Source organism: Alexandromys fortis, unplaced genomic scaffold, assembly GCF_014885135.2.
Source record: "Alexandromys fortis isolate MF-2015 unplaced genomic scaffold, M_Fortis_MF-2015_v1.1 scaffold_103, whole genome shotgun sequence".
Taxonomy (NCBI): domain Eukaryota; kingdom Metazoa; phylum Chordata; class Mammalia; order Rodentia; family Cricetidae; genus Alexandromys; species Alexandromys fortis.
The window spans coordinates 3,114,342-3,130,074 of record NW_026067978.1 but is presented as its reverse complement, the minus strand read 5'-3'; the positions used below and the strand labels follow the sequence as shown (position 1 = coordinate 3,130,074).

The window sequence follows — 15,733 nt, the reverse complement described above, 5'->3', positions numbered from 1 at the left end:
CAGGCTGGTCTCGAACTCACAGAGATCCGCCTGCCTCTGCCTCCCGAGTGCTGGGATTAAAGGCGTGCGCCACCACTGCCCGGCCTCTCACTTGTATTTTTAATGTTTCTCTGATGTCTTCACTAGGGGAAGTGAGGAACAGTTTTTAATTCTCCCTATTAGTAAAAGAATTTGACCAGTATAATGATGTTAAAAATTATTTTAATAATCGTTATTTTGGATGTAGGTGCATGAAGTCAGTGAAAAACCCTTGGGAATCAGTTCTCTCTTTCCACTCTTGGGTTATGGGATCAAACTCACTCCAGTTCATGGGATCATCAGGCCCATATGGCAGATGCTTTTTACTGCATAACCATCTTGGAGTCCTAACCTCTTTTTAAAGTTAGTTACTGTCAATCTCTAGAGACTGGCTAAACAAAAAGAAAGCACATGCTTCAATAGGGGTTGTTTCAGATGGAAACTTTCTACTTACCCAGGAAAAGGTATTTCATCCTCTTCTGCCCAGTCTTCCTGCTCCCCTCCACAGTAACTGCCAACTTGTCTCCTTATATCAGGACCTGTGTCTTCACTCTCACTATCTCCAAGGGCACTATCTGAACTTTCATTTCTTGGAATGTCCCACTCAGTTCCTACAGCATTTGTTTTATCTGAACTCTCTTTATCCCCATGGGGGATAAGAATAGAGAGGGTGCCTCTTTGGTCCTGCTGAGGAAAGCAGGCATTACATGAATCTTGGTGAACTGTTTCTATACATTTACAAAATTCACTTTTTTGTTTGTTATTTTTTGTATATAGTCTTTTTGGGAACTCTAACATACAGCAATACTCTTTACTATCTGTACTTGTTTTAACAGGAACATCATCAATAGTCCTAGTTTCAATTGAATCATCATTAAAATATTCATCAAACAAGCTCATGCTTTCTGGGTCTGAATGATTCCAACAAGGAAGCTCACAGGATTCTCCAGAAACCATGTTCGGTGTGCCAGACTCTCCAGATTGGTCCTTAGTTATTTTACTCTGTTGATGCTTATCAGTCACCCCTCTGTCTTCCTTCAGTGGTTTGCTGTGATGTCTATTAATCTGATCCACCACAGCCTGACTCCGAAGTTCAGTATCTGAATCAGGTGACATAGAATCTCCAATCAAGAAAGTAACCTTTGTCTGAGTTACCTCACAGGAAAATGCACTAGGCACAGTCTTATCTGGAGGTTTCTTTTCCACAACTATCCCTGTGGATCTCATCACTGTGCCTGTGTGATTATCTGAATCCAGCAATTCCTTATTCTGCCAGGATTCTTCTGTTGGCTCCAAGCCTGTCTCTGGCAACACACATTTGTCTGCTGGAGCAGATCCTGTACAAACAACTGTTTCTAACTTGTTGTCAAGGCAAGTTCTTAATTTATCTCTGTACTGTTTAATATCAACATTTTCTTCTTGGCAGTCAGGAGAACTCTTTCGGCATTCATCTGTAATTCCCAGCAATTCCTTAGAGTTGTCTTGAATATCTTCTCTCTCTGGTTGTGACACATTCTCTGTATTTTGCCCAAGGAGTGGATGACTGCAATATTTACAGTTACAGCTAGGAGTTCTTGTCTCTTCTGACTCCTTAAAGAGCAAGCTGCTTTTGTTTCTGTGCATTGTGATCAGTACATACTCTGACTCCTCTATTTCCCCTTTTTCTAAAGTGGTAGTAATCACTGTGCCTGGCATAACAATGGCTTCATCTTCTCCATTTTCTAAAAGATGCGTTTCTTGAAGTTCAGAACATCTTATGAAATAAGTAAGAAAATAAAGCAGCCTCTGGACCAGGTCTTGTCGTTTGCCAACGACTACAGTTCTTGCTAAACGTACAGGAGACCCAATAGCGCCATATAAATCTCCTGCAATAAAAAGACCACTTAATAAACATGCAGACTTTCAGTTATGATAAGCCTTCTCATACAAGTTCAGATTTTAGCCTCTTTAAAAGATGACTGACTATTCAAGAAAGCAGAGTAAAATTAGTGATTTTAACCTGGGAGAAATGTGAAAAGAGGGACTTTTCTAGCTGTGCTCTTAAACAGCTTCTGTGGTTTTAAAGCCTCGAAGAATTAGTTCTCAAAGTCAAACTTATTAAGAATATTCTATACATCAGTTGCCACACAAAGGAGCTTTATTGGCTGAAGACTATTATAAAGGAGGCCATAATCAAATGCAGACAGGAGAAAGCATAATGTTGCTGCAGGCATGAAAGGAGAGGGACAGTGGTGGCTTGAATCAGGAGGAGTCATATCATTGTATTTGTACTATGGCTCAAATCAAACTTCAAACCCAAAAGCAAAACAAGAACTCAAAAATGAATATAAATCATCAATATCAATCCCTTTTACAAGTTTTCAATATACACACTTAAAAACCTCTACTTTAATATTATAAAAAAAAAAACAGGCATACTTAAGGAAATCTATGCTGCAGACAGGACTGTAGTAAATGTTCTCTTCTCACTAATAAACTAGCTCAAATATCACAAAATCACCATTCCAAAATAATCCTCCAAATTTTCACTAAATATCCCAAGAACTGAAACTGCTTTGATCTTTGAGTCTGTCATGGCAGCTCCCACCTGAGTCTCCTAGCTTCATCTTCTTAACATTACCCTTTGTACGGTTGTTCTCTAAAAGCCCTCACTTAAGCTCCAGTAACAATAGTTTTATACTTTGATGTTCAGAGTCCCTAACTGTACACTGTACTCAGTCTTTATCTCTTCCAGTACAATGTTTCTCAACTGTGCAAAGATCAAACTCCCCTTCCTAAACTACCACTCACCTTTCACTTATATTTATTACCATTACTGTGAAAATACATGCTGCTTATGGTATTTGACTGTTAACCTCTTGAGACTATGAGAAAACTATTCATCTATCTTTACATTCCTTTATGTTCTTTTCACAGAGCCTTAAATGCAACTATGCACTCAAAAAGTAGCAACAGAATTTGAATTGACTTCATATACTCATAGTTAATAATAGCTAAATAGCAATTAGTGTGCACCTTTCATTCTACCCACAGTTCTTCAGCTGTAAGGAATGGGTGCAGGTATAAGACAACAGGACAATTTAGCAGACATGAAAGGGGAAGTATCAGAGAGACTCTTTAGAATAAAACTGATAAAAAGAAAACACTATATTTAGTTAGTTTTTGCTTAAAAGTAAGTCTTAAGTTTATACACAATAGACAATGTTCAGACTACATACCAAGTTGTGCCCAAAGAGGGTTATATGGATGAGTTTTTGCCAACATGCCCACGCTCTGAGAGGAATGTTTTTCTAAAAATATTTTTATAGGTGGCTGTCCATTTGGCATGACTGTTGGAACCCAAGCAAGATGATTGGTCAAAACTGCAGTAATGAGAGCTGGCAAGAATCTGAAAACAAAATGTATCCTATTATATTCCAATACACACTCATGAAATTTTAAATAAATAAAATGCTTTGTATAACAATGAGGGTGCGTATTCTAAAGTGACTGAATGTCATTTATAAAAAAGAGGGAAGAAGAAAGACAAGTATACCCACTAGGATTGGGGTGGGGGAGTTCATAAATGTTTCCTTGAAGAGCAATTTAACATTTAATATTAAAACATTAACAAGGAAAATTTTCAGATTACAATTACAAAACAAATAAAAGCCTTTTACTTAAACTATGACTCCTTTTCAGTATTTAATCTGCCTAGTTCACTAAGGAATTAATGAACAGTTCCCTAATTTTCAAATTTCCAGATCAGTAATTTACTGAGTAGGAAAAAATAGTAAGTAACCTTTATCATTAAAGAGGATTAAAACATCTGAATCACCATGTGGAGCCTAAAGGGCTTGATGAATAGTAAGAAGAAAACTCGGATAAAATAGCCTACTGAACATCCAGCAGCAAGTCTTCGAGCACTCTGACTCAGCGAGCCTGCTGCTCACTGCATACAGCTGCTCTCTACTTTCCATCAGTGCTTGAGGGAAGTTTCCTTGTCACTCTGAAGAAAATAAAATTCTAACACTGGAATCTGAGTATTTCCTTACATATTTTTTGAGATTTTTTTAAGACAGGATTTCTCTGTAGCTTGAATATTTCCTTACATTTTAAAAACTTTTATGAAACAAAACTATCATGAATGAATACAATTCACACACACAAAAAAAAAGTTTACAATCCTCAGGGGATTGAATTTTAATTAAGCATAAAGATAATTTTTATTACATATGTTCATAGAGTGTTGTGATGCTCTTCCATATTCCATCACTGAATCATCTTAGAATAGTTTGACTATTAATAAGAAATAATTGTAGAGGTTGGAGAGATGGCTCAGCAGCTAGGAGCACTACTGGCTGCTCTTCCGGAGAACCCGGTTTAATTCCCAACACCCACATGGCAGCTCACAACTGTATGTAACTCCAGGATCCAACACCCTCACAAAAACATACATACAGGTAAAATACATAAACATTTTTTAAGAAATAATTATAAACACAAAGAGTTATCCAAATTTCATAATTAAATTTGCTTTCAAAGTAGATATATAGTAATAGCAAAATAACATATGTAACTAAATAAATAAAGCAAGCCATACTGATTTTTGGAGGCATTTTCCATTAGAAAAGTGAATTCCTTCATGAAACGATGGCAAAGCTGGTTTTTTTCAGGAGTCCCTGACATCATTGTAAGCCATACAGGTTCTCCAATTCTTGGCATTGTGTAAAGATTACAAATTGTTGTTCTAAAAAGAAGAAGACACATTGTAAAATTTATGGTTCTCCAAATAACATACTCTTAAAGGCTTACTGCCAGCTGACTATTCACACCTAGACTATTAGAGCTTCTGAGGAAAGAAAAAAGAAATGTCAATGAGCCTCACTTTTCCTTCTTTGCCATCAGCTATTAGCATGGGAAGTATATTTTGTAGGTAAAGGTGAAATATGCTGGCTCAGACCCTGGTGCTGGCACTTCCCGCACTAATACTGCCCTTATAGCACATTAGTTTCCTACTTTGGTCATCAGTTTCTTCCATCTGTAAGACCAAAGGAGAGTTCTAGGTACTCTCTAGAGCCCTTTACATACCCTACAGTTCTAAATTATACATTCTACTTAATCAACTGCAAATTATCAGCACATACAAAAGAAAACTGCTAACCATCTACCTAAACACACTACTATGGGTTACCAGGCTAGCAACTAGTAAGCTTCAGGAGGATGAGAACAGCAAACACATACGGTTTTATTTTATGTCTCTCTACTTTCTGCAGTTTTTCCTTAGATCAACGCCAGGAAAGACTACTGCACAATCACTATAGTGTGCTCCTAGCTGTCCTGTGACATACTCTATCATAAAGCCTTCAAAGCATATTTGTCAATTCTTTTCCTTTTATGTAAGCAACCAAATCTGTATGTATATTTACTATACTAACCAGCTCTGTAAAAGCTGAGTTTTAGAAGCTTTAGAAACAAGTAAATTTGAAAACAGAACCACCATGTCCTCCCTTCCATCCTCTACATGAGCATTCTCAAGCACATCTTCCAGTCCTGATAGAAATGCACAACATAAGCAATGTCTATGCAGTAACACAGTTGGAACATGAATTCCAAGACTGGGGAACTGAAATGGGTTGCATTAAATAGACTCAAGTGACTGGGCACAAACTGTATTCAGTAGCACTGCCCTAAAAAGTTCTTTAAACTCTCCAAAAATTCTATTACCTTTCTCAGTAAATTTCTTTAGCACTTAGAATCTAAAAGGGAAAATAATTCTTTTGCCCATACAGCTTGTCATTTAGCAAAAACTTTATCATTATTGAAAAAGAAAAAGAGGAAGAGGGAAGAGACAGAGATGTATGGAGGTCAGAAGACAACTTCTGAGAGTCAGTTCTGGATTTCCACCCTGGTGACACAGGGTCTCTCTTGTTTTTACTATGTTGCATAATCCAAGCTAGCTGGTTCATTACCTTACAGTCAATCACCCTTTCTCTAGCTTCTATCTTGCAGTAGAGGTACATCTGGTCTTATCATGTAGGTTCAAGTGCTCAAACTCAGGTCATTAGGCTTAAACAGCATGAGTTTTTACCTGCTGAGTTATCTCACTAGCCCACACACAAGGTCATTAACTATTTAACCAATATTAACACAATGTACTAACAAATATGAAGACAATGCACAATACACAAAATAGCAGACATGCCACTTTGGAAAGTTCTTGGGAGAACATAAAAAAATCATCACTGCAGAGAACGTAAAAATAATTAAGAACTAAAGACATTTTGTTGAGCATGGTAACACATATATGGAATTTTGGCCCTTGCCAGGCAGAGGCAAAAATACTGCTTTAGCTTAGTATGGGGTCAGCCTGACCTAGGAAGTAAGTCCCAGACCATTCTGTCTCAAAAATCCCCAAACAACAATGAGAAGTTAAAAGTATTTTAAATAAGGTAAAACTAAAACTTTTGTAACAAGAATTTTATAGATTAAGAATTCTATAAAAATTAATATAACAAATTACTAATAAAAATAAAGTTTTAATTTACATTTCATATGAATGAGTGCTTGCTGACTGGATGTACTTGTACCACATGTGTGCCTGGTATCTGCTGAGGCCAAAAGAGGGCATCATATTCCTTGGAACTGGAGGTATAGATGGTTGTGAGCTACCGTGTGTGTGCTGAGAACCAAACATGGGTCCTCCTGAAAGAGCAGTATGTGTGCTTAACTGATGAGTCATCCATCATCTCTCAAGACTCCTGTGGTGATTTGTAAGAAAATGGCCCCCAAAAGGAAGTGGCACTATTAGGAGGTGTGGTTTTCTTGGAGTAGATGTGGTCTTGTTGAAGGAAGTATGTCACTGTGAAGGTAGGTCTTGAGGTCTTATATATGCTCAAGCTATACCCAGCATCTCAGTTCATTTCCTGTTGCCGCACCATGTCTGCATGTATACAGCCATGCTCTCAGACTAAACCTCTGACACTGTAAGCTGCCAATTAAATGTTTTACTTTATAAGAGTGGCCGTGGTCATGATGTCTCTTCAGAGCCACACATCCTAAGATGCTCCCAGATACACATGTTAAAATTTAGTTATGATGAACTCCTTTTTTAAAAATGTATTTAAATTTATTTCATGTGCATTGGTATGAAGGTATCAGATCCCCTGGAACTAGTTACAGACAGTTGTAAGCTGACATGTGGGTGCTAGGAATTGAACCCAGGTTCTCTGGAAGAGCAGCCAGTGCTCTTAACGGATGAGCCATCTCTCCAGTCCTGATGAACTCATTCTTATAGTGACTTTACTAAGCCTAAAAATATGCATGTCTTAACAAGGCTAGAAAGGTTTCACTTGAAAAAGCTATCCCTATACCTATCCTGAGAAAATAAACCATACATCTGCTCAAACAAGAAGTTCTTCTCATATCTGTTTCTCAAATGGTATAATATTAAAAGTATACCCCAACAACTCCCAAACATAATTTAATAACATAACTGCCTTACTGATGACACTCTCATATAGTCATGAGACAAGAGAAATTTAAAGAGTTGCATTTCCAGAATTCTGGAGATTAAGGCAAGAGGATCACAAGTGCCAAGTTAGCCTTGGCAACACAGTAAGACCCTTTCTGAAAAACAAAGAACAAACACAAAACACAATGACAACAACAAAAAAAAAATTTAAAAAACTAAGTCTTATTTAAACAAGTTAAACTATCTTTTTATATAAATAAATTAATTTACATATACTATAAAACAGCTCTGTATTGTAGCAAAGTGAGGAATAAAGTACCTGAATTCAGTTAGGGCATCAACTATGCGATTGTATGCCAAACTTCTCTGGCTGGCATCAGCTGATCTCCGGCTCATTTTCATAGCCTTGAAAACAATCATTACACAATTAATTCTTACACTAATTATAGTCACAACACTGGAGGAAAGACAGAACCTTAATACACCTTATCTACAGAGGCTTTCTCTACTTACTATTAGTTTGGTCATTAATGAATGTTACAAAATTTAAAATTTTTTTTTTTTTTTTATTTTCAAGACAGGGTTTCTCTGTAGCTTTTTGGTTCCTGTCCTGGAACTAGCTCTTGTAGACNGGAGACTTTTGATGACTGTTTTTATTTCTTTGCGGTTATAGGTCTATTTAATTTGTCTATCTGGTCTTGATTTAATTCTGGTAAATGATATTTATTCAGAAAGTTGTCCATTTTCTTTAAGTTTTCCAATTTTGTGAAGTACAGGTTTTCAAAGTATGACTTGATGATTTTCTGGATTTCTTCCACGTCTGCTGTTATGTCCCCTTTTTCCGTTTCTGAATTTGTTAGTTTTTTTTTTTTTTTTTATTTTCAAGACAGGGTTTCTCTGTAGCTTTTTGGTTCCTGTCCTGGAACTAGCTCTTGTAGACCAGGCTGGCCTCGAACTTACAGGGATCCGCCTGCCTCTGCTGGGATTAAAGGCGTGCGCCACCACCGCCCGGCAAAATTTAAAAATTTCAACTGTTAAAATGTCTCTGTGGTAACAAGCTGCAAAACATCAACACACAAAGAACTTAATGTTTACAGTTTTTCCAGCTATATCAACAAAAACTTTGGTTTTTTGAGACACAGTCTCATTCTGTAACCTAGGCTACCCTGAACTATGTACCCCAGAGTGGTCTCAAACTTTTGGTAATCCTCCTGTCCCAGTCTCCCCACTGCTAGGATTACAGGCATGCATTACCACAACCAGCTACATTTTCTCTAAACAAAACACACAGGAACTCACTAACAGATCATAGTATGTCACAAGAAACATTCTTAATACCTTATGAAAAACCTGAAATACCATTCAACTAAAGGATCTCTCAAGTCAGAACACAGTATTTGCTTATTCCCCTCTGTGTTTCCATCCCAATCAGCACTGAGGAACAAACTGGACAGCTAGGCAGGCTCTATAACTGAAATACTACAACCTTGGCCAGGTACTTGTTTTCTTTCCTATTCTCTCTCTCTGCCTCTCCTTTATGTCTGTCTGTCTCTCTCTCTCTCTCTCTCTGTCTCTCCTCTCTCTCTGTCTCCCCCCTCCCCTCTGACAGAGTTTCTTTGTGTAATAGACCAGGTGACCTTGAACTCACAGAGTTCACTTAAGCCACCTCGTCCAGTCACTTGTTTTTTTAATAGCACATGCAGTGTAAACTGAGGTAGAAAGATAGTGGTTTAGCTTCAGATAGTAGAGGTTAAAAGAGAAAAGGTTAACTTTTTCAATGAGAATTTAATTCTGTATTCTTCATGTAACTACAAATTGATTAAACAAAACTCCACATATTTAAAATTCCATTATTCTAAGCTGAAGACAGAGATCAAGCCTCATAGGTGGAAAGTAAAACTCACTGCTTTATTTAGTGTTAAGAAACTTGCAACTTCCCTATGGTGGGATGCCTTGCCCAGCACTGATGCAAGGGGAGGAGCTTGGTTCTGCCTCTACTTGATATGCCATGCTCTGTTGACTCCCAGGGGAGGCTTTACACCTTTTGAATGGAGATGGAAGAAGAGTGATGGTGGGGGAGGGGAAGGTGTAGAAGGGTGAAAGGGGAAGGGAACTGGAGGATAGGAGGGAGGGGAAACTGTGGTCAACGTGTAAAATTAATCACTCAATTAATTAATGATAAAAAGAAACTTGCAGGACAATGGCAGCACACGCCTTTAACTCAGCACTCAGGAAGCAGAGGCAGACGAGTCTCTACAAATTTGAGGCCATTCTAGTCTGTAAAACAAAAGTTCCAGAACAGCCAAGGAATCCTATCTTAAAAAGAAAAAAGAAAAGAAACTTGCAACTGACAGCATGAATGTTCCTTTAGCAGAATTTAGTGTCGCTAAATCTTGCTGACAACGTTTTAAAACTACATCACAGATCTCAAAAACTAGTATAGACTTCAAAATAATTACCATGGTGCTTAGAAACAAAAATCAATAAATAATGGAAATATTTTGCAAGCTGGTTCTAGAAGAAATGACTTTAAGCTCTATTACTTATTTTATAATTTTCGTATTAAGTCACATACTTACATAAATGTAACCATTCAGTTTCATCACTCTATAACTAATACTCCAGATTGTAGAAAGGTCATTAAAACATGAAAACATTTAAAGTAATCTTTAATGAGTTCTTACACTGTCTAAATTTTATACACAGTGTAAAATTCTTTTCTAAGTAGGCAATGTATACTGCAACCCTGAACCTGAGAGAAAAGTCAGGACTGAGCACCAAACCAGCCTGAGCTGCAGAGTGAGACCCATCTCAAACAAACCAAATCAAACTGAAAGGCCTAACCCCAAATTACAACCACTATAAAAGATTTCAAAGTCACTCAAAATGCTTCAGGTACAAGAACTGCAAATTTACCAACTTTGATGATAAAAAGCTACACAAAAAGAGAGCAGTCAACATATATATAACTTGAAAAATTTAAAAAGCATTTACTCATTTGTGCAGCAAAATTACCCACTTGTTTTTAATTGATTTAATGTAAACAAACTTGTCTCTTCCCTAGAGGCAGAAAATTCTTAGTTAACTACTGAATTCTTGAGGTACATTCTAAATGGTTTCCTTGTCCCCTCCCCCTTTGACACAGGGTTTCTCTGTGTAGCCCTAGATGTCCTAGAACTCACCTGCCTCTGCCTCCCAAGTGCTGGGATTAAAGACATGCACCAACACCTCCCAGCTTGTTTGCCCCCTTTTAAATCTCTTTTAAATATATTACCCAATTAATGTGTCTAAAGCAAACCCTCAAAAGAGCCTTAAAAAGAATGTCAAAACTCCCTAGTCAAGTACTCCGGGTTCTTCGTAACTAAGCTCAGACTATTCACTCCTCCTCCTCATATTCTTTCCAAATGCTGTGGCAGGGATTAAGAACTTCAGTCATAGCTAATGATCAGTTAACACATCTTTGGGGAATCTTTGTCAAGAAATAATCTGGAAAATTCACCAAAACTTTTAACTATAAAGTAACATTATCTGTGAAAAATTACAAATGTCCTAAAAGGAAAATTACTTAAAATGAGAAAAATTACTTAAAATGAGAAAAATTATTAAATATATCTAAAATAATTTATAGTCAAAATAAGATCAATTTTGGAATATAAATTTTCCACATGAATATTACAATGATTATTTTTGTTATTGGTCTGAAAATTTTAAAAATATTAACCAAGAATAATCTCTATCAAGTTGGAATACAATATGAATACAAGCAGCCAGGCCTAGGAAGATTTCCTGCCAACTGCCAAAAAAATCCCCTTGGGCAGAGAAGACATCAAATTGTTTGGCTTCTCCTTTATATCTTATTTCCAAAGGTTTACATATAAACCCCTGACAAAGAGAACTTTTAATATAAGTCCAAATGAAGACTTCACATCAGAAAGTCATATTTGTTTTTCCTCTGTTAAAAACAAAACAAAACCTTCATTCGTTAATTTTTTTTTTAGCTACCTTTAGGTTTTTATCCTGTATTTTCCAATTTTCTAAGGTTAAGCATTTGTTTCCTTTAGTTATCAGAAGCACTTGATATAAACAATTCATTCCTCCTAAAACACTGTCCCAATGGCTTCCCCCCAAAATACTTTTCTCCTGGCTAGACATTCAGGCCAGTCCTTTTCTATTTCCCCTATGCCTTCCTCTGTTTTCAGAAATTTAAAGTATCTGATGACTCAATTCTAGGTGTTCTCCCCTCTTCCTAATAAATCAGTTCCACGCCTTCAACTACCTTCTGTACACTGATAACCTTTCACTTAACTCTAAAATCACAGAAAAATAGAGAAAGGAACATAAAAAAATGCTGCACTATTTTACTTCAAAGCACTTACCAGCACCTCAAAACATATATCCATTTATTCACCTGCTACTTTATGAGCTCAGGACTGCCCATACACTTTTTTTTCAGTTACTATAATTGTCTTTTAGTTCCTGAATGAATAAGCTGTCTTAGACCTTTGTCTAATATAGTAAATTTCTTTAACAACACTGAGTTTGCTAGCAGTTCCTGGAATAGGCTGTAAGGCTTCAAAACAGCTGTCAAAAGTTTGCCAATTGAATAAACATAACTCTTAATAAAAAGAATAAAATGCAAAGTAAAAAATAAAAATAAGGTACAAAGGACTACACTTACCTGTTCTATTGCACTCTTTAATTTGTTCATGTGGCTTTCAAAGAGAGGAAAATGTGAAAAAAAGAATTCATTGAATTTGTTATTTTCATCTTCATCTTTGGACAATGAAAAGATTACCCCAATTGCAATCTTCTTTTTCCTCACAATTCCCGGGTTAGGGCCACAACTTTCATCTGACAGATTAAAGCTTTCTTCTATAGACCTTAAAAATAAATGTTTTTGTTTAAAACACCAATAGTTTATCTCCCTAATAATTCAATGTAGGTGAGCAAAAGCAGTTCTGCTGTTTCATCAAATTAAATGTAAATTTACAATGGTATAACAATTGTTACCTCTTCAAGAAATCCAACTATCTGTTCATTGTTTTCAAAGAAAGTTTATCAGAGTCAAATTGGGAATGGTTAGGAATCTTGTCTTTTACGAGAAGTTTTTAAGAAGCAAATAATCCCAATTCAAAAACAAGCTAAAAATGTCTGAATTTTAAGATAAGAGTAAAGTAAATGAGGAAACATGAAGTTTCTATATCTACAGCTGTACTTTAACACAGGAAAAAAAAATCTTGAGGATAAGCAAGTTGCCGCAACAGAGCCATAAGAAATTAAAACAACAAAATACGTGCTGCAAGAATGAAAGCACTAAATGTAGAAGTCTTGGAAGAAAACAAAGGACTTCAAAATACTAAATTTGGTGCTGGTTTCTTTGCTACACCAGAAAAGTCACAGGCAACAACAGCATAGAATTGATGTTATAAAAATAAAAAATTTGTATCAAAGGACATCATCATCAACAGATGGCACAGCAATCCACACTATGGTAAGAAACATGTGCAAGTCAGGTACCTGGTAAGGAATTAATATCAAAGAAGTCTAACTCAGCAGCAACAACAACAACAAAAACAAATATGCTAGGAGCAAAGAGTTGAATATATACTACTCTAAAGATGATGTAAAAATGACCAAAAAGTACTTGTAAATTATTTTAGATTCATTAGGATGGCAATTATTAAGGGGTGGTACTGAGAGTGTAGCTTAGTGGTACAATGTGTGCCTCATATGTAAGAGGTTGTGAGTTTCCTTACACAGGACCAAAACAAAACAAAACAAAACCCATGAAGAACATGATGGTGAGCATACAAAGATATCAGAATTGTTTTACATTGCAAATGTTTAATCATACAGTCACTATATGGCAGTTCCTCAAAAATTAAAAATAGAATGACCATATGACTCAGTAAACCCACTTCTGGACACATACGCAACAGACAGAAGGCATGGACTGAAACTTTTATATAACCATATTCATAGCAGCTATTCACAGCAGCTAAAAAGTAGAAACAATCTATGTATTCATGAACAGGTGAATGGATAAAGAAAATGCACTTCTTTTGCATATATATGTATGTGTGCACAGGTGCATAGGCACACAAGTGCTTGCATGTATATAGGTACATAGAGGTCAGAGGTTGACACTGGGTACCTTCTTAATCATTTTGAATCTTATTTTTTGAGATGAGGACTCTCACTGAATCTGGATCTCATCAATTCAGCTAGACTATACGGCCAATAAACTTGAAGAATCCTTTTGTCTTTGCTTTCCCAGTGCTGGGATAACAGGTGCACCTGGATTTTTACATGGAAAATGTGCTGGAGATCTGACCTCAAGTTCTCATGCTTACACAGCAAGCACTTTACTGACAGTGCTATTCCTCCAGTCCCTCAAATGTATCTATAGTGCATTATTTAGCACTACTATAGTGTTATTTAGCAATAAATATGAATTTCTTATATATGCTTCTTGCTACAACATGGATGAACTTTGAAGACATACTAAACAAAATAAGCCAGACAGAAAAGGGTAAGCATTGCATGACTCCACTTGTACAAGGTACTTACAGCTATCAAGTTTATGGAGATAAAAGAACAGCAGTGCTGGAGAGATGGCTCAGCCATTAAGATCACTTAATGTTCTTCCAAATGACCCAAGTTCAGTTCCCAGCATCTATGTTGGGCAGTTCAAAACTACCCGTTACTCTATCCATAGGTGACCCAATGCTCTCTTCTGGCTTTCATGGGTACATATACAAAAGTGGCATGCATTCTCATAGACATACAGATAAACCCAAAACTAAGACTTTTAAACTACAAAAATTTAAAAGTAGAACAAAGGGCAAATAAAGGGTACAGAGTTTTAGTTTGGGAAGATGAAAAAGTTCAGGACTTAAACAGTAGTGATAATATGCTGGTACTTAGTATCACTAAACAGTATGGTAAAAATGATTAAAGTTAGTTTTGTCTTTCTTATCACAATTAAAAAATGTGATAAACCTTTAAAAGTTTTCAGTTACATCTTCAAATACATAAAATACAAGTCACAAGCTCTAAAAACCTTACTTAAATGCATACTTAAGGAATTAGTCAACCTTGGTCAATTCCAACTTACCATCTAGGAAATACCCCATTTTCCAAACTTGTTGTTTGGCTACGTCGCCAGCGTCTCTGGTAGCTGCTAGCACAACTTCGGGTAAGTGAAGAATTTGGGGAGGGGAATGGGGTGATGAGCAAGCTGCTCAAAGATGCTGTTAAGTTAGAAGAACGTGCAATTATTAGTCAATGACTAAACATGGTGACAAGTTTCTTTTTAACAGATTGAAGAACAGAGTAAACCAAATCTTTTATTTCATCAGTTTTTCTAAACTTTCCATTTAACAAGTACTTGGAGTAAAGCCTCAAAGGAGAAAAGCCATTCATTTAAACTATATTTACAAGAGACAATCATTTTTGGCACTGTACAACCCAGAAAAAAAATGCTACTGTAACAAGCTATCACTTCTTAAGTCACTCAAAATGTCCACTAACTTGGATGAACCCTCATCATTTGTAAAGGAAACCTGATGTCATTAGAACTCATTGCAGATGGGTTTTAAGAAGAAAGAACAATTAAAATTAAGTCATTCAAATGGATTTGAATGACTCATGAATTACTCCTGCACAGAATTTTCAAGTCTAACACTTTTTAATAAGTCTTAAGAGTCAAAAAACAGCAGAAACTACACATGACTCTCTGGAGCAGCTAAGATGGCAGACACATAACAGTAGACTCAATTTGTACAGTATATAAATGCCTCAAGGCATCTTGTTGTACATGAAAAATAAATACAATTTTATCTGAAAATTTTAATATTTTCTTGCTTTAAAGTGCTATGTTTATTACTTTAAATTATGTATATGTGTGTGTCTGTCTGTGTCAGCGTATACACATAAGAATGAAGGTGTCAGAGAAGACTAGAGGATCAAATCTGCAGTTCCAGAAAGTTGTGAGCCACCTGACAAGGGTGCTGGGAACCAAACTTGGGTCCTTTGCAAGAAGAGCAGTATGCACTCTTAACCACTGAACCATCTCTCTAGACACTTTTATGTAAATTTTTAATTTTTTCAGAAAAAAAATTCCTGATACAAGAGAAGACTAAAACCTAGAACAAATAGAAACAATGGGTAAGTACTAAAAGAAACAGACTTTATATTCTCAACAACAAATACAATTCAATTAGAAAAGAATGATGAGGGTATAAAGATTTAGGCACTTCC

General features: G+C 36.2%; 1 protein-coding gene across 2 annotated transcripts in view; it reads right to left on the bottom strand.

The window, feature by feature from the left end:
* Fnip1 (folliculin interacting protein 1) overlaps window positions 1-15,733 on the bottom strand; it is a 92,731-nt gene that overhangs the window by 13,479 nt on the left and 63,519 nt on the right. For both annotated transcript variants that reach the window (XM_050157768.1, XM_050157769.1), the window contains 6 exons: window positions 14,589-14,724; window positions 12,150-12,351; window positions 7,791-7,876; window positions 4,601-4,747; window positions 3,237-3,406; window positions 473-1,883 (listed from right to left, as the gene is read on the bottom strand). In XM_050157768.1, coding sequence (XP_050013725.1) covers window positions 473-1,883; window positions 3,237-3,406; window positions 4,601-4,747; window positions 7,791-7,876; window positions 12,150-12,351; window positions 14,589-14,724 — 2,152 coding nt within the window. The remainder of the gene's footprint in view (window positions 1-472; window positions 1,884-3,236; window positions 3,407-4,600; window positions 4,748-7,790; window positions 7,877-12,149; window positions 12,352-14,588; window positions 14,725-15,733) is intronic.